The sequence below is a fragment of the Girardinichthys multiradiatus genome, chromosome 18 (genome assembly GCF_021462225.1).
Source record: "Girardinichthys multiradiatus isolate DD_20200921_A chromosome 18, DD_fGirMul_XY1, whole genome shotgun sequence".
Taxonomy (NCBI): domain Eukaryota; kingdom Metazoa; phylum Chordata; class Actinopteri; order Cyprinodontiformes; family Goodeidae; genus Girardinichthys; species Girardinichthys multiradiatus.
This window is the reverse complement of record NC_061810.1, coordinates 35,146,519-35,165,671: the sequence shown is the minus strand read 5'-3', so window position 1 is coordinate 35,165,671 and position 19,153 is coordinate 35,146,519. Positions and strand designations below refer to the sequence as shown.

General features: G+C 43.7%; 1 protein-coding gene across 5 annotated transcripts in view; it reads right to left on the bottom strand.

The window, feature by feature from the left end:
- kiaa0753 (KIAA0753 ortholog) overlaps positions 1 to 19,153 on the bottom strand; it is a 31,852-nt gene that overhangs the window by 8,021 nt on the left and 4,678 nt on the right. Inside the window, exons 4-16 of one of the 5 annotated variants that reach the window (XM_047391859.1) lie at positions 16,631 to 16,740; positions 16,480 to 16,542; positions 16,044 to 16,265; positions 13,825 to 13,993; positions 12,920 to 13,110; positions 12,678 to 12,808; positions 11,805 to 11,960; positions 11,161 to 11,241; positions 6,183 to 6,240; positions 5,909 to 5,980; positions 5,607 to 5,774; positions 5,026 to 5,107; positions 3,336 to 3,450 (exon numbers count right to left, since the gene is read on the bottom strand). In XM_047391859.1, coding sequence (XP_047247815.1) covers positions 3,336 to 3,450; positions 5,026 to 5,107; positions 5,607 to 5,774; positions 5,909 to 5,980; positions 6,183 to 6,240; positions 11,161 to 11,241; positions 11,805 to 11,960; positions 12,678 to 12,808; positions 12,920 to 13,110; positions 13,825 to 13,993; positions 16,044 to 16,265; positions 16,480 to 16,542; positions 16,631 to 16,740 — 1,618 coding nt within the window. Of the gene's footprint in view, positions 1 to 3,335; positions 3,451 to 5,025; positions 5,108 to 5,606; positions 5,775 to 5,908; positions 5,981 to 6,182; positions 6,241 to 11,160; positions 11,242 to 11,804; positions 11,961 to 12,677; positions 12,809 to 12,919; positions 13,111 to 13,815; positions 13,994 to 16,043; positions 16,266 to 16,479; positions 16,543 to 16,630; positions 16,741 to 19,153 lie in introns of all 5 variants that reach the window. The other 4 variants (XM_047391856.1, XM_047391858.1, XM_047391860.1 and 1 more) reach the window with 4 other exon arrangements.

Genomic DNA, 19,153 nt, shown 5'->3' with positions numbered 1-19,153 from the left:
AGGCTCTGCTGGGAACGTCTGGCAGAGCCCTCGGCCAGGGATGTATTTAACTCCCACCTCCAGGGGAGCTTTGACCAGATTTGGCTTGTGGGACTCCTGAGGCGGCTGACGGGTACGGGTACTGGTTGGCCTCGAAGCAATTGTGGCAAACCATCCGGCGCCTCAGGAGGGGGAAGCAGTGCTTCACCAACACTGTTTACAGTGGGGGTGGGAGGCTGCTGACCTTGACTGGGGACATTATCGGCTGGTGGAAGGAGTACTTGGAGGATCTCTTCAATCCTGCCATCACGCATTCCCTGGTGGAAATAGAGGCTGGGGACTCGAGGTTGGACTCTTTCATCACCCAGGCTGAAGTCACCGAGGCGGTTAAAAAGCTCCGTGGTGGCAGGGCTTCGGGGTTGGATGAGATCCGCCCTGAGTACCTCAAATCTCTGGATGTTGTGGGGCTGTCATGGTTGACACGCGTCTTCAACATTGCATAGTGGTCGGGGACAGTCCCTCTGGACTGGCACGCTGGGGTGGTGGTCCTTGTTCATGAGAAGGGTGACCGGAGGGTGCGTTCCGACTACAGGGGTATCACACTCCTCAGCCTCCCTGGTAAGGCCTACGCCAGGGTATTGGAGAGGAGAGTCCGGCCGATAGTCGAACCTCGGCTTCAGGAGGAGCAGTGTTGTTTTTGTCCTGGCCGTGGAACAATGGAGCAGCTCTATACCCTCTACAGGGTACTCGAGGGTTCATGGGAGTTTGCCCAACCGGTCCACATGTGTTTTGTGGGCCTGGAGAAGGCATTCGACTGTGTCCCTCGTGATGCCCTGTGGGGAATGCTCCAGGAGTATGGAATTGGGGGCCCTTTATTAGGGGCCATCCGGTCTCTGTACAAGCGGAGCAGGAGTTTGGTCCGCATTGCCGGCACTAAGTCCAACATACACTAAGTGCATGTTGGACTCAGACAGGGCTGTCGTTTGTCACCGGTCCAGTTCACATTTTTTATGGAGAGGATTTCTAGGCGCAGCCAGGGGCCGGAGGGGGTCTGGTTTGGGGACCAGTGGACTTCGTCTCTTCTTTTTGCAGATGACGTGGTCCTGTTGGCCCCTGTAGGTCTAGCCAAAACCTACAGCATGCGCTGGAGCGGTTCGCAGCAGATTGTGAAGCGGCTGGGATGAAGATCAGCTCCTCCAAGTCCGAGGCCATGGTTCTCGACCGGAAAAGGGTGGCTTGTTCTCTTCAGGTTGGAGGGGAGTTCCTGCCTCAAGTGGAGGAGTTCAAGTATCTCGCGGTGTTGTTCACAATTGAGGGAAGAATGGAGCGGGAGATCAACAGACGGATCGGTGCAGCTGCCACAGTAACGGGGGCACTGTGCCGGTCTGTTGTGGTGAAGAGAGAGCTGAGCCGAAAAGCGAAGCTCTCGATTTATCGGTCGGTCTACGTTTCTACCCTCGCCTATTGCCATGAACTTTGGGTCATGACCGAAAAAACGAGATCCCAGATATAAGCGGCTGAAATGAGCTTCTTCCGTAGGGTGGCCAGGCACTCCCTTAGAGATAGGGTGAGGAGCTCAGCCATCCGGGAAGAGCTCGGAGTAGAGCCTCTGCTCCTCCACATTGAGAGGAGCCAGTTGAGGAGGCTCAGGCATCTATATCGGATGCCTCCTGGACGCCTTCCTCAGGAGGTGTTCCAGGCACGTCCCACTGGGAGGAGGCCCGGGGGACGGCCCAGGACACGCTGGAGGGACTATGTCTCTCGGCTGGCCTGGGAACGCCTTGGGCTCCCCCTGGAGGAACTGGAGGAGGTGTCTGGGGAGAGGGACGTCTGGGCGTCTCTGCTTAGTCTGCTGCCCCCGCGACCCGGTCCCGGATAAGCGGAAGACGACGAGTACATAAACTAAACTGAAATGTTCTACATTACACATTTAAAAGAAATATCACTTTTTCTGTAAACACAAATCTGTAGTATTTGTAATGAAGGTTATCGTAGCATGAGAATCTCATACTGCCCCATGCCTAATTGTTTAAGAATCATTAAAAAGATTGCAATTATTTTAGAGTAACATTCTTTGCAATTCCTAGCTCACAGATTTATGGTGGGAACATCTCCTGCTCTACCATAATTAATAACCTACACATCAAAGTACAAAGCCCAGAATTTCACTGCTGTAGCTTTACAAATAATATTATCATCAGATATTATAAGTTTCGCTGTTGGTCTAAAATGTTGTACCAAGTCTCATTAAAACCAAAATTTTTCCCTTTGCAGTCAGTCAAAGCAGACAAATTTGTCAGCCATACCCTGTCTTGACAATGTGCATTCAGAGAGGTGCTGCTACCTCTGAAACGCACTGTAATGTGGACTGATGATGCAGAAGGTGAGTTTCTTTAATGCCACAGGGATTCCAGGAGTTACAGAACAAATGAACTGCCACTTCTGAAATCACCATGTCCTTGTGAAAAGGCTGCAATGTCAGATAACACTGAAAACAAATTATATACATCAAGTACTTGACTTTCAGAGGCATGTTTGGCACAAAACAGTTATTACTTTATGAGTTCTATAAGAGAGATGAGTCACTGCTTCGGTGGATCTACGGGCAAAGTTTCCACAGAGAGAACTGAACCTGAGGCACTTTAGAGCAGACACAGTTCCATTTGCAAATGCTCACACCTCAAAGTTGTTCGAATTAGCCAATGCAACGGGTTTGTCTTTCTCAACAAGTTCCATCTCTTTCTTTCTCTTTTCTCTTTCCTCCAAGCTCTTTATTAATTTAAGCAGCTGAGAAGCTCTGGGCAGTGCAGGGTTTCTGTCTGCCAGAGACAGGAATAGACTCTGTCCTGGGCACGGCACCCACCAAGTGAGTTTTGTGGGATAAGCGAGACTTCCCAGTGGATATGTGATTCAAGAACATTGGCACAAGATGTGAAAAAAACACACTAACTGTGCCTTCCTCGAAAAACATTACCAATACTCTTTCAAACAAGTCTAGGGGTCCAATTATAGAGCAGTGAACGAGTTCCCGTACGACAGGCTGCTATTTTACACGGCAGTTGTATAAAATGAAATGTCTTTTACTACAAAACAAGTGCATTAAAAGAGACCCAAGGCTTTCCCAATCACAATCATTCATTTGTTAGGATATATTCTAATTTCATGCAATCAGTAGAATTGCACTGAACTCAAGAGGAATAAAAATGAATGCTAAGACCTTTCTGGCTGAAAATATCTGGCATAAAGTTAAATAGGTCAACCCTTGATATTGGCCTTGAGGTGATATTCTTAGAACAGCATCAGTAAAAGACGAGAGAGGAATAATGTGACTGATGGAGAAAGAAAGGACAACCCACCCTGCCTCTGTGGGTTTCTCCAGAATGATGTCAGCTGCTGAAGTCTGTTTCGGCACCGGCTTTGTGAGCCTAATTGGTCGAGGAGAGGCCGGCCTAAAGCCTGGAGCCTGAGATCCTGGGAGGAACAGAGCAAAGTGACAAGAAGAGGAAAATGGTAGTGTGTGTTAAGAGGCAGGGTTGAAGGAAGTGACAGAGGGATAGACAGATGGAGAGAAAAGACAAGCACACATTCTAAATGATAAATACTTCCTTTCTTATGTCAGCACCAGCTCTGTCTCCATCTATAGGAAGCCTCTGAGTTATTACTTTCTCAGCATCACAGCTACAGGGCTTTGAAAAAAAACTGTTGTGCTCCTTTTTCATTTTGCTGGTTACAACTACAAACTTCATCGTGCTTTATTGGGATTTTATGTGATAGACCAACACAACGTAGAACATAATTCTGACAAGGAAGGAAAATGATACACGCTTGTAGTTTACAAAATAATCGGACAAATGTAAGTAGTCAGCACCCTTAATCTCAGTATAAATCCAGCTGTTCTGTGATGGCTTCAGAGGATTGTTAGAGAACATTAGTGAACAAGCAGCATCATGAAGACCATGGAACACAGAAGGTCAGGGAGAAAGGTGTGGAGTTTGAGCATCTCATGGAGGACTGCTCAATCCATTTTCAGGAAAATGGAAAGAGAATGGCACAGCTGCAAACCCACGAAGACATAACTATTGACCTTTGAATTTACAGGCTGGGCAAGGGGAGCAAGAGTCAGAGAGACAGCCAAGAGGCCAGTGTTATCCCTGGATGAGCTGCGAAAATGAACAGCTCAAGTGGGAGAATCCGTTAACATTAGTCATGCAGTCTACATATCTGACCTTTATGGAACAGCGCTAAGATGATGGTCAAAAAGGTCCAATTTGCAGCCATGTGGGGGCACAGCAAAGTCGTGAAAGGAGGTGCTCTGGTCAGACGAAACCAAAATTGAACTTCTTGGCCTATATGAAGACTGTGATGTTTGACAGGAAACTAAGACTATGAGACAGGCTGCTAGCAGTGTTATGCTGAGGGGATACATTTTTGAGGCTAGAGCTGATAGTAAGGTAGATGGAACTAAAACAAGGCAATATTGGAAGCAAACATATTAGAAGTATCAAAAGACTTGAGACTAAGGTAAAGGTTTACCTTTTAGCAGGATAACAACCCTTAACATACAAACAGACTAAAACAGAATAGTTCAGATCAAACCATATCTATGTGTTTAAATGGCCAAGTCAAAGTCCAGACCTAAATTCAACTGAGAATCTGGGGAAAGAGTTGGAAAGTGCTGTTCACAGATACTCTCCACCCAGTCTGACTGAACAGTAGGTGTTTTGTGAAGAAAAAAAAGTCAAAATATTTTATTTTTAATTTGTCAAAATAAGTCATAAAATGTAGAGACATACACCAAAAGTCTTGCAGCAGTGAAATGTGGTTCTACACAGTACTGACTCAAGGGGAACTGAAAAAGAATGCATGCCACAGTTTTTATTTGGTAAAACTTTACATCTGTGAAGCTGGTAGATATACTTTAAAAGGCGTGAAGAATGCATGTCTCTCTTCAAATTTAAACACCTATGCTTTCACTTCTGCTTTTGCAAGGAACTGACTGTACAGATAATAAAGACAGGAATGCTATTGCTGGGTCTCTTTTTTTACCTGTTGTTCTTGACTGGTCCCAGTAACGAGGGTCTGAATAGACAATGGAGGCAAACCGTTTCCTTACATCTTCCTCATCCCTCTGACCAAACACAAAGAAAAATCTTTCAGTGCAAACTTTTAAAATTTTTAAGACTCAGCTTAAGAAATAACATGAACGTCATGTTAACATTACACCTGTGTTAGCATACTAACATTTCCATACCAGAAACTCTATAATCCAAAATAATAGTCATTGTAGTTTGGGTTCCATTCCAGACTAACTTAATTCTTCTTCTGCTTCACTTTAAGGATAAATACTAATAATTAAAGACCACAGTAACCATAAACAAAGGTTCATATATTACTAGCAGTGTTTTAAAAATAACAGCATGATATGGTTCACTTGAATTCTTTTTTGCTACAATACCCACACAAGGAAAGTCTAATATGGTGATAGGAAGGATTTAGATGGTAAATCAGTAAGCAGCTGCAGATCACAGCTGTCATAACAACTCACTATAAATAACAAGATGATTACAGGTAACCTTTCCGGTTGCACAGTGACCTTTTACTGGTTTTCCCCTGCAGGGAATTCGCACCTGTATTTCCTCCATACGAAGCAGCATGTTCTCCAGGTTCGGGGCCTGCAGCCCACACCGGGCTATATCACCCAACTGCCTGCCTGTTTCTGCTGCCCACGCATCATGAGAAGTGTCCAACAGATCTTCTTCCACAGTCTCACTGAGCTGCTCACAAGCATCTACTGCCTATAGAGGACAATATACAGTAGAACTCATCATGTATCTGTGACAACGGTTCAGCTCTTGTTTTTTATACTTTGTCGTGATATAGACTAAGAACTTTGTATAAAAGTTAATTCAGCTCTGACTGAATGCCTCACCTTCTCACCAGCACGTTCAGAGAGCCAAATCTTCCTCGATATGTCAGTCTTGTTCCTGGCCACACCGTCCTGCTAAAGTACATAATCAGTACATAAATAAACAGGATCACAACATACTCTGGAAGGTAAGTAATATTTGTTAAATGTAAATGCATAAATCATCTCCTTTTATTAAAAAAATGAACAAATAATAGAATGATAGGTAATGTTTGGCACCACTCAGGTGACAAGTCCGTCTTTCCACCTCTTTTCTATCAGAAAGTCGTTGACTTGCCTCTGCGACCCTCTGCTCTGCTTCCTCAGCCCACTGGTTCTGCATTGCAACTTCAGACCTGTGAACCAAAACACACCTACATCTCAAGCTGTTCTGCAATTTATGAATTACATCCACTTTAATCAATAAGAAGAGGCATATTTTCAGAAAACAACAGTAAAACGTGACATGAAGAAATTAGACATATGGGTCAAACATTTGTTAACCTTCAATTCTAAATTGGAGATTTCTTATCGGTTTCTAATCAGAAACATTTTTGTTTCATTGTAAAGGTTATTGTTTTAAAAGCGTTTAGAATTCCTTTCTTGTAGGTTAATATGTCCTAAATAAATGATCAGCAATCAATAAACACTGTTTTTTATTCACTACTAAGGTTGAACCTAAAATGTGGTCTATAGGAAAATGTGCTTTCCCTTGTATTTACCACATGGACTGCTTGCTTTACTTTCTGATCTTTTGTCTAGGGATAAATTTGCCTACAGAACAATTCCTCGTGTAACTGCACATATGATGATTAGTTCTTTGAGCTGTTCGGGCTGATTACTGTGTGGATTACTGCCATGGACTGGCACTGGCAGAAAGATTTAGCTGCAAGCTTGTTCCCAAGTGATGAGAGATCATTTTTTTTCTTTATTAATAATGGTGAATAATAATGACTAGAGTGGAGATGCAACTGTGAAGCTGTCTACAAGAAGGGACAGAGCAGACTGTACTTCTTGAGGAAGCTTAGGTCCTTTGGTGTTTGCAGCAAGATGCTGCATATCTTCTATAAGTCTGTTGTGGAGAGTGTGATCTCTTCTACCATCATCTGCTGGGGAAGCAGCATCAGAGCCAGGGACTTAAAAAAGCTCAACAAGCTGATAAAAAAGGCTGGTTCTGTTCTGGGGAATCCTCTGGAGATCATTGTGCAAAGACGGATTCTTCATAAAAGGAAGAACATTATGGAGAACCCTGAGCATCCTCTTCATCAGACTGTCCTACAACAACAAAGTGTCTTCAGTCAGAGGCTTCTTCAGATCTGCTGTAAGACGGAGCGCTACAGGAGATCCTTCCTGCCCACAGCCATCAGCATCTACAACGGCTCTTTGAGGAAACCTTCATAATATGAGCTATAATAACATTTAATTTCCCTTTGGAATTAATAAAGTATTTTTGAATTGAAGAATGTTTATAAGAGATAAAAACCTTTTATTATATTCCTTTAATGAATGTGTCTATATTTTATAGTTACAATAATTGTTAACTATGGTAATCATCCTGCTGTAAAAAGATCCTAACCTGTTTTGTGGATGACTAAAGTTAAATAACTCACAGAGAACTACAAAAGTACTCATACCCCTTTAAAATACTCACATTTTGTCACATTACAACCACATACTTGAATTTGTTTTATCAGAATTGTATGTGATACACCAACACAAATGAGTGCATAATTGTGAAAATTAAACCAGATTTTCAAATTTGTTACAAATACAAATGTGCAAAATGTGGTGTGCATTTGCATTCATGCCCTTTTACTCTGATACGCCAAAGTAAAATTCAACCTACTGCCTTCAAAAGTCACATATTTGGTAAATAAAGTCCCCATGTGTGTAATTTAATCCCATTAAAAACATTACTGAACCGACAGCATCATGAAGACCAAGGAACAAAGCAGACTGGTCAGGGAGTAAGTTGTGGAGAAGTTTAAAGCAGGGTTAGGTTGTAAACCAATATCCCAAGCTCTAAACGTCTAACAGAGCACAAATTCATCATCCAAAGACTGAACGAATATGACACAACTGCAAAGGTACAAAGACGTGGCCGACATGCCGAGCAAGGACAGCATTAGTCAAAGAAGCAGCTAAGTGGCCCCTGGTAACACGGGGGGAGCTTCAGAGATCCATAGCTCAGGTGAGAGAATCTATTGAAACGACAACTATTAGTCAAACAGTTGCCAAATCTGGCTGCTATAGTATGTGTCAAAAGAACGCAATCATGGAAGGAAGCCATAAGAAGTCCTGTTTAAAGTTTGCCACAAACCAAGTAGAATACACAGCAAACATGTTAAAAAAGGTGCTCTGGTCAGATGACACCAAAACTGACTTTTTGGCCTGCAAGCAAAACTTAAACTGCACATCACCCAGAATACACCATCCCCACTGTAAGACATGCCGGCCAGGCCAAGCCCGAACGCGAGGCCATCCCCCATTGGGCGCACCACCAGCAGGGGGAACCACAAGGGACCGGTGCAAAGAGGATCGGGCAGCGGACAAAGTTGAATACCTCGACAGCCCGATCTCCGGATGCTTAGGCTGGCTCTAGGGACGTGGAATGTCACATCGTTGGGGAGGGCTGAGGGAGGAGCCTGAGGGTCCCTGTTGGGGGTGCCGCATAGTGCCCCTCCTGGAACCCCGTAATTCTGCTGGGGGACATCAACGCCCACGTGGGAAACAACAATGACACCTTGAGTGGTGTGATTGGGAGGAATGACCTCCACAATCTGAATACAAATGGTGTTTCATTATTGGACTTCTGTGCTAGTCACAGATTGTCCAAAATGAACACCATCTTCAAGCATAAGGGTGTCCATCAGTGTACTTGGCACCAGGACACCCAAGGCAGGAGGTCAATGATCAACTTTGTTGTCGTGTCTTTAGACTTTCGGCCGCATGTTTGGACACTCGGGTGAAGAGAATGGCTGAGCTGTCCACTGACCACCACCTGGTGGTGAGTTGGTTCCACTGGAAGAGGAGAAAGCCAGACAGACTTGGCAGGCCCAAGCGCATAGTGAGGGTCTGCTGGGAACGTCTGGCAGAGCCCTCCGCCAGGGATGTATTGAACTCCCACCTCCGGGGGAGCTTTGACCAGATCACGGGCGATATTGGAGACATAGAGTCCGAGTGGACCGTGTTCTCCGAGTCTATTGTCGATGCTGCCGCCCGTAGCTGCGGCCGTAAGGTCTGCGGTGACTGTCGCGGCGGCAATCCCCGAACCCTGTGGTGGACACTGGCAGTAAGGGATGCTGTCAAGCTGAAAAACGAGTCCTATCGGCTGTGGTTGGCTTGTGGGACTCCTGAGGCGGCTGATGGGTACCTTGAGACCTTGAGACCAAGCATGCCACGGCCCAGGCATGCTTTCTGGCAAACCGTCCGCCGCCCTCAGGAGGAGGAAGCAGTGCTTCGCAAACACTGGGGTGGGGAGCTGCTAACATCAACTGGGGAGATCATCGGGCGGTGGAAGGAGTACTTCCAATCCTGCCATCACGCATTCCCTGGTGGAAACAGAGGCTGGGGACTCGGGGTTGGACTCTTTCATCACCCAGGCTGAAGTCACCGAGGTGGTTAAAAAGCTCCGTGGTGGCAGGCCTTTGGGGGTGGATGAGATCCGCCCTGAGTACCTCAAGTCTTTGGATGTTGTGGTGCTGTCATGGTTGACACGCCTCTTTAACATTGCGTGGTGGTCGGGGACAGTGCCTCTGGACTGGCAGACTGGGGTGGTGGTCCCTGTTCATAAGAAGGGTGACCAGAGGGTGTGTTCCAACTACAGGGGGATCACACTCCTCAGCCTCCCTGGTAAGGTCTAGGGTATTGGAGAGGAGAGTCCGGCCAATAGTCGAACCCCGGCTTCAGGAGGAGCAGTGTGGTTTTCGTCCCGGCCGTGGAACAATGGAGCAGCTCTATACCCTCTACAGGGTACTCGAGGGTTCATGGGAGTTTGCCCAACCGGTCCACATGTGTTTTGTGGACCTGGAGAAAGCATTCGACTGTGTCCCTCGTGATGCCCTGTGGGGGGTGCTCCAGGAGTATGGAATCGGGGGCCCTTTATAAGGGGCCCTCCGGTCCCTGTACGAGCGGAGCAGGAGTTTGGTCCGCATTGCCGGCACTAAGTCGGACCTGTTCCCGCTGTAGTTGGACTCCTGCAGGGCTGTCCTTTGTCACCGGTCCTGCTCATAACTTTCAAGGACAGGATTTCTAGGCGCAGCCAAGGGCTGAAGGGGATCTAGTTTGGGGACCAGTGGATTTTGTCTCTTCTTTTTGCAGATGTCGTGGTCCTGCTGGCCCCTTCTAGCCAAGACCTACAGCATGCACTGGGGCAGTTCGCAGCGGCTGGGATGAAGATCAGCTGCTCCAAGTCCAAGGTTCTCGACCGGAAAAGGGTTTCTTGTCCTCCTCAGGTTGGAGGGGAGTTTCTGCCTCAAGTGGAGGAGTTCAAGTATCTTTGGGTCTTGTTCACGAGTGAGGGCAGAATGGCTGTCACAGTAATGGGGACACTGTGCCGGTTCGTTGTGGTGAAGAGAGAGCTGAGCCGAAAAGCGAAGCTCTCAATTTACCGGTCTGTCTACGTTCCTACCCTCACCTATGGTCATGAACTTTGGGTCATGACCGAAAGAACGAGATCACGGATACAAGCGGCTGAAATGAGCTTCCTCTGTATGGTGGCCAAGCCAGGACACGCTGGAGGGACTATGTTTCTTGGCTGGTCTGGGAACGCCTTGGGCTCCCCCCGGTGGAGCTGGAGGTGGTGTCTGGGGAGAGGGAAGTCTGGGTGTCTTTACCGAGTCTGCTGCCCCCACGACCTGGTTCCAGATGAAGCGGAACACGACGAGTACAAGATATTCATGTGTTAGGATGACCTTGTCAAAGTCCAGACCTGAATCCAAATGATCATCTCTAAAATTGCTGTTAATAGACACTCAGATTGATATTGAACTTTACTGCAAAGATGAAAGGACAAAAGTTTCAGTCTGCATATACAAAGCTGGAGGAGACATGATGCCCCAACAGATTTTGATGTAATTGCATCAATATGTGGTTCTGCGAAGTATTAACTCAGATTTTGAAAACCATTTATTATTTTCCTTCCATTTCACCATAATGTTCCAATTTCTGTTGGTCTGTCACATTGAATCCCAATAGAATACACTAGAGTATGTGGATGTAATGCAACAGCATGTTAAAAAGTAATGTTTGCAGTGGAATGTTTATCAGTAGTATACCGCAATCTCTGTATTTGTAGCGCCTCTTCTTCACTGAGCTGATTCGCTCTCTGCGTAGTCATCGTCTCCTGATAAGCTCTCCTGTGAAAAGCCCACAATTTTAACATGAATCCATATAGAGGATTGATTAAGCCTTTCACATGAATAACTTATTATCCTCGTCCCTAAAACCAGGCTCCTAGCTACTGATTAATAGGAAACTACAATTGTAGTAATTAACAGTTGATTAAAAGAGGGCATATGTGCAACACTCAATCAATGTAGCGCTTATAAGCACCAAAAACAGGCCGACTACCAATCACTCAAAAAGAGGAATGGCCTCAATCATGCAAGGACCTAGATTAATTTATTGGAAAAAAATAACTTGGAATCAAAATCGGAGCGTTGCCTGTGGCTTTCAGCAAGTGGGGTCTGGCATGAAGGTTAGAAATGACTCAGTGAATACAGAGTAAGGGGCTCATTAAAATTAATTTCCACTCAATTTCATCCACTTGGCATTTTTGTTTCTTTTGCAGGGTCAAATATCTTTTTTCAATGAAGTTGAAATTATGAAATATCACAAAACTAATCTGAGAAATCACACTAAATAATTCTGAAACACCCTGTAAAGTGGAAGATATTAAAATAAAAAAGGTGATTGTCACCTTATTGCTTCATTCTGAGTTTCTTTCTTCATTGCAGAGCTCAGCCTTTGCTCTGGTTCCAACTGACCTCCTGCCTGTTGCTCTCTTGGGGGGCTTGATGAGGGGTTCACAGGAGAGAAGAGGCAGCGAGGCTCAAGTCTCCCCCTCTGAGGTGCTCTATTGAGATATTAGTACCAAATTAAGGATACAGGTACAAACAAACACAGAAGAAAATAAGAACCTGCCAAACAAAACATTATGATGTTTCCTTTTTTGAAGAGCTGTGAGTTGCCTGACTTATGGAGAGATATTGGTTTGACAAGATTGTTGAAGTAACAAAACAGGAGTCAATGCCACAGCCAACATTGACTATGATGAAGGCTAAATTTGTGTCAGTATTGTTTATATTTGAATTGCCATGTCAAATAAAGACACTTAAAATATTTTTTCACCTAATCCATATCGTAGCATCTATCATTTATATGACTACGTGCTTTTTTTTTTTTTTTTTACTAGAATAAAAAAGCTTCAAGAAGACAGAATACCCGAAGCTTCAAAAGATCACCTAAAGTATGTCAGCGCATAAGAGAGCCCCAGCAGCACTTGCATATTCCTTGTCTTCGGCATAATAGGTCAATGTGTAATTATATTCCTTTTATAATATACTTTGAGAAGTACATAAACAATATAATGCGATGGATGACATTTCACTGTATTTGTTTCCAGAGCAAATTTGCATCCAAACTTACATACGTATTTTCCTGTAGTGATTGCAAGCTGTTAACTTAAAATCAAAATATCAAAATTCATGCATTCATAACCTGAAATTTTTCAAGCAGATAGTTATATTTAATGACAGTGAGAGGGTCAGAAAGAGAAAGACAACCAGCTCACTGCTGTTGAGGAGGAGAGTGAGGTGATGTTGGTATCCAGGGCACAGATTTCTCCTTTTGAGGCAGCTGAGTCACTCTGAGTTGTGAGGAAACCGTAGGCTGTCGGAAACCTGCATCTTGCATCTGATCAGGCTAAGAAACATTTTAAATAACTAAATAAATAAATCCAATAGGCTGTAATATATTTACAAATACATGTGTTTTGGATTTCAATGATTGGCCTAATAAAAAAAAATCAGGCACCTTCATGAGGTCAGCTTTTCTTCTCTCAACATGCCGCCTTCCCTGGTAGTTAGTGTTTGGCCGCCATTGCCTCTGCAGCTCTTTCAGCTCCCTCTGCTGGCCGATGTTCTGCAGACCAGCCATCACCATTTCTCTCGTGTAAAGAGGCCGGTAAGAAGCAGTTTTTGGCTTTTGCAAGACAACTTTTCGCTCTACAGACAGAAAAGAAAGACATTAACTTTGAGTGGTTCTGACCTGAACTAACAAAATGAGTCTTAGTTAAACGAAATTTAAAGAACATATTTAGAAAAAAAAAAAATCATTTTACTATTCAGAGGCCAAAGAGTAAATTTGTTTAAAACTATCTGGAGACATGCTATCAAAAATCAGTGCTCACTCTTGACAACAGCAAAATGTATTAATAGACTCCAGATATTTCTCACTCTCTGCAGGTGTTGCAGATAAAGCTCATTGTGGGTGTTTATGTCATGTCTTGCAGAGGATAGTTCTCAGCTCAATGAAAGCCAGCAGGAGTTAACTGCTCATAAGACTAAGCAGCAGGGGGCCAAAGGCAACAGTTCTACACTTCAGTTGCTGTTTTCTATCTCTAATTCATGGCTCCTCATCAATTTTCAACCTGGGTGCAGCCATTTAAACACAGAGGGAAGCCAAACACAATCACAAAAAAAGCCCTTTGGTGACTTCCAAAAACACAGGGGACAACATGTGCTCAATATCTGTGTGGTTTTGAGTGCCTCTACGAGCAAAAACCTTGGATCCTAAAACATAGCACAGAATGTTCACACAAATACTTTAACTTGATGTAGAAAATCATATTTCGATTTCATTTAGATCTAGATTTACTCACTAGGATTAATCATAAGCTTTAAAATGAACTGGAAAAACATTTTGTTTACCACGAACACCTCTTCTAGGATTTATGGGTTTGCGAGGGGCTTGAGCGGGTAACGTGCTGAGACTCTTGGGTCCAATAGTAGGAGACGTGCTGCAATAAGGAGACTTCCTGTGTGGAGGATGGTCCTGGCACTGCATCTTTTCAAACCTCTCCTGTTTACCGAGTGCTGAATCTAAAAACTAAAAGGAATCGAGAGATATTTAAGCACTGGATCATGCATGATAAAAGAGCCAAAAACAAGATAGCTGAACTACAAACTACATTTGAATGACCCTCGGTTTCAATTAATTTAAAACATAATTACTAATACTAAATTAATATTGAAGTTTGATTGAAACTGTAAGAACTTTTAAGCTCTTCTATCATAATCCTATTGTCTGGGGTAGAAAGAAGCTATCAAAAAGTTCGCTTTTCTTATTCATTAAATAGTAAACATGCATGTGGACCAAGAAAAATGAAAAAGAAAATTATGATAGAAAAACTAAAAGCAACATGACATTAAACCATGAACACAAGAAATACACTTCTCAAAAAAATAAAGGGAACACTTAAACAACACAATATAACTCCAAGTAAATCAAACTTCTGTGAAATCAAACTGTCCACTTAGGAAGCAACACGGATTGACAATCAATTTCACATGTTGTTGTGCAAATGGAATAGACAACAGGGGGAAATCTTTGGCGATTAGCAAAAGGAGTGGTTCTGCAGGTGGGGACCACAGACCACTTCTCAGTACCTATGATTTCTGGCTGATGTTTTGGTCACTTTTGAATGTTGGTGATGCTTTCACAATCGTGGTAGCATGAGATGGACTCTACAACCCACACAAGTGGCTCAACACCATGCAGGACGCTTGGCATTTGCCAGAGAACACCAGGATTGGCAAATTCACCACTGGCGCCCTGTGCTCTTCACAGATGAAAGCAGGTTCACACTGAGCACATGTGACAGACGTGACAGAGTCTGGAGACACCGTGGAGAGCAATCTGCTGCCTGCAACATCCTTCAGCATGACCGGTTTGGCAGTGGGTCAGTAATGGTGTGGGGTGGCATTTCTTTGGAGGGTCGCACGGCCCTCCATGTGCTCACCAGAGGTAACCTGACTGCCATTAGGTACCGAGATGAGATCCTCAGACCCCTTGTCAGACCATATGCTGGTGCGGTTGGCCCCGGGTTCTTCCTAATGCAGGACAATGCTAGACCTCATGTGGCTGGAGTGTGTCAGCAGTTCCTGCAAGATGAAGACATTGAAGCTATGGACTGGCCCGCCCGTTCTCCAGACCTGAATCCGATTGAGCACATCTGGGACATCATGTCTCGCTCCATCCACCAACGTCACGTTGCTCCACAGACTGTCCAGGAGATGGCGAATGCTTTAGTCCAGGTCTGGGAGGAGATCCCTCAGGAGACCATCCACCGTCTCATCAGGAGCATGCCCAGGCGTTGTAGGGAGGTCATACAGACACGTGGAGGCCACACACAATACTGAGCCTCATTTTGACTTGTTTTAAGGACATTACATCAAAGTTGGATCAGCCTGTAGTGTGTTTTTCCACTTTAATTTTGTGTGTGACTCCAAATCCAAATCCAGGCCTCTATTGGTTAATAAATTTGATTTCCATTGATGATTTTTGTGTGATTTTGTTGTCAGCACATTCAACTTTGTACAGAACAAAGTATTCAATGAGAATATTTCATTCATTCAGATCTAGGATGTGTTATTTGAGTGTTCCCTTTATTTTTTTGAGCAGTGTATTTTGTTTGGTACATTTTTCCCATGCCATACATTCATACTCTTGCTTGCCAATAACAGCTATTGAATATTTAGTAACGGATTACAAATCTGCCCTAAGAGATGGTGCAGGTTCCGTGAAATCTTATAAATACTACTGCCTAAAAAAACAAGCTGATTCCCCCCAGCATCAAGGATATAAGGTTATGTGTCAGGGAATAAAGGACCAGGCAAGATGGCAGAGTCCACCTCTATCGTAAAAGTACAGATGAAATCTGAATTGTTTCAGAGCGGTGCGTTAAATTTTATATCATTGCTTCTGTTGAAACTTAATTTGGTTCATCTGATGATTATGAAAATGCATCTTGCTACAGAAATAAGAGCACTAAAATCCTTTCAAAAACACCATATTAAGTCACTGATAAATCCAATACAAGCATGCAAATGTATGTGGCAAAAGCAAAACCAGAAAGTTTTTCATCTTCATTTCTCACCTCTAGTTTCTGCAGGATATCCGGGGCAGTCTCAGGCACAGCTGAACCTTGGTCCATGTCGAGCTTAGCTGAGCACAAAGATAGCTGACGGATCAGCTGGCCCAGTTCTTTATAATGAGGGGGCACCTTGCTATGAGGTCGATCGGAAAGCTGGTGGATGATAACCTGTAAGGCCCTGAGAGCACCACGGTGGGCTGCCGCAAGCCTGTTTACTGCAACAGACTTAATCAAGAAAAGGACAATTTAGTGAATTTAATTATCACTGAAAATGACAAAAACCTAGAAAAAACATGTTATTTTTAATACTTGACTGGTACACTTTTGTTTATGATGTACGAGTGGGAAACCATGAAATCACACATTTCTTCAAGTGTTATCACTATCAGTTATTTAAATAGTTACATTGCAGTAAAACTTTAAACAGCTAAAGACATACCTTTTTGGTCTCCCACATTTTCTCTTTTCTAAGCTTTTCAATGTCATCTTGTATCTCTTTTACCTGAAAGAAGTGTTTATTACTGAAGGCAAATAAAACATAAAAAAACACGTATTTATCTTTTAAATATCGTCACCTAAAACGTAAATACCTGTTGCAGAAGAACATAAATAATACGTGCTGTGCGGGCTGTCTGTTTCTGTCTGCGTATCTCCAGTTTGCTTTGCTCTTCGGGTTCCAAAGACTCCTCCAGTTTTTCCCCTGCAGATAGAACTGATCATGATTAACATGAAAAAAAATACACGGAATGTGGAGGTGAGATAAACCGCTCAGGTTGTTACACCTTTTCCCAATTTTCTTTAAAGGTCTGAACTGTAATTTTGGCTGATTCAGATATATATATATTTTTAAAGGGCAATAAAATAAAAAAGGAAGCTCTACCTCGTGCATGCATCAAAGCATGCCCCTATTAAACTAAAAAACTTACAAACCAGAACATGCTGTTGGTTGACATGCTTATAGACAGAAAATGGTACATTTCAGTACTTATACAGCCAATCAGCAATCAGGGGAAAGCTAGCCAATTCAAATCGGCTAGTTTTCTTTTTCAGTTAATTTACTTTTTAAAACTAAAAGTATTCTCAGTGCATTTTACAGGTGAAAACTGATATTTATTAGCAAGGGCCAGTAACCCTGGACATGAATTGCGCCGCTCAAGGCTTGGAGTGACTGTTACTTTTCGTTCTGATTATTTATTTTTAAGAACCCAAATTCCTTTTGTGGTGGATAAAATTGATATTTTTTAGAGATTATCCTCTCCGGTATCAGATCCTGTGCAGCTGGAAGGATTTTTGCTGATACTTTTTTACTTTTGGACATTTGTTATGATGCGTCACCATGGCAACATGGTTGTTGTTTTTTTCATCTGGGAGCAGTTGATTAATATTTAAAAAGCTCAAATAATACTTCAACTACAACCCCAAATCCCTGATGAGTTGAAAAGGAGACGCCGTGGATGCAGAGCAGGAGCAAAGAGAAGAGAGAGGAGGAAGTTCAAACCATCTTTTCCATCGATCATGATGGGCAATGTGAGATCGTTGGGAAACATGTTGGATGAACTCCAAGCCCTACAAAGGACCCAGCCTGAGTATCGGGAATGCAGTGTCATGTGTTTTACTGAGACATGGCTGCAGGATCATATCCCCGACTCCAGCGTCTCTCTGCCTGGCTTTCTGACCATACAAGCAGACAGATTAAAGAGGAGCGGCAAACATAAAGGAGGTGGACTGGCAGTACTTGTGAACAACAGATGGTGTAATCCAGGACATGTTACTGTGAAGGGTAATCTCTGCAGTCCAGATATTGAACTGTTAGCAATAACTTTTCGTCCATATTATTTACCCAGAGAGTTTGCCAGTGTTATTTTGGCAACAGTATATGTTCCACCTTTAGCTGTTGCCGGCACTGCATGTGATGTCATCAGCTCAGTTATTGCTAAGCTACAGACACAACACCCCAATGCTTTTGTGGCAATATCTGGTGATTTTAACCATGCTTCACTCTCTGCTATACTTCCAACGTTTCAACAGTTTGTCAGCTGCTTTACCAGAGAAAACAAAACGTTGGATTTGTTTTATGCAAATGTCAAGGACTTATACACCTCTACAGCAAGACCTCCTCTAAGCAAATCCGATCACAGTCTTGATTTTCTCTGCTCAAAATATAAGCCCCTTGTTCAGAGGCAACTGGTAATAAAGAGAACTGTGAGAAGATGGTTACAGGAAGCTGAAGAAGCCCTGCGAGGTTGCTTTGAGGCTACAGAATGGGATGCACTGTGCCAGCCACATGGAGGGGACATCAATGCCATGACTGAGTGTGTAACCGACTATATAAACTTCTGTGTGGATAACATCATCCCCACCAGAAGCGTGAGATGCTTCCCAAATAACACACCTTGGATCACCAGTGACCTGAAGGAGCTGCTTAACAAGAAAAAAAGAGCCTTCAGAGAGGGAGACAGAGAATTATTGAGGAGTATACAGAAGCAACCTAAAGTCAAGATATGAGACAGCAAGGAGGTATACAAGTAGAAGCTGGAGAGCAAGCTTCAGTAAAACAATATCAGAGATGTGTGGACAGGGATGGAGAAGATCACAGGCTTCATGCAGAAAAAAGATCGGACCGATGGATGTCTGGACAGAGCCAATGAACTAAACACATTCTTCAAAAGGTTCAGTTCAGAAACAAGCTTTGCATCCTCCTCTCCTGCTCACAGCCAAACAGACATCTGACCCCTACTTGACCCACAGCTTTCCTGTCACACCTCAAATCTCTTTTCTTCCACGTCAGCAATGGACCCTTCTGCTTCTACATGTTTGCCTTCAACCAAATCAGAAGATGCTGATGCTTTCTTTGCTTCCCCCTTCCATCTGTGTGTCTCAAGAACCGGACTAAGGCTGCAGGTCCAGATCATGTCAGCCCTAGAGTCCGGAAGGCCCTTGCAGAGCAGCTTTGTGGGATTCTGCGGCACCTCCTCAACCTTAATCTGGCCCAGAACCTCCTGTCTTTTTCCGGTAAACCTGTTGCCCTGACATCCCATACCATGAAGGTCCGAGGGAGATTCCCATTGGCTCACCTAAGTAAGCAAATAATGAACAATCAGGATCCCCTTCAG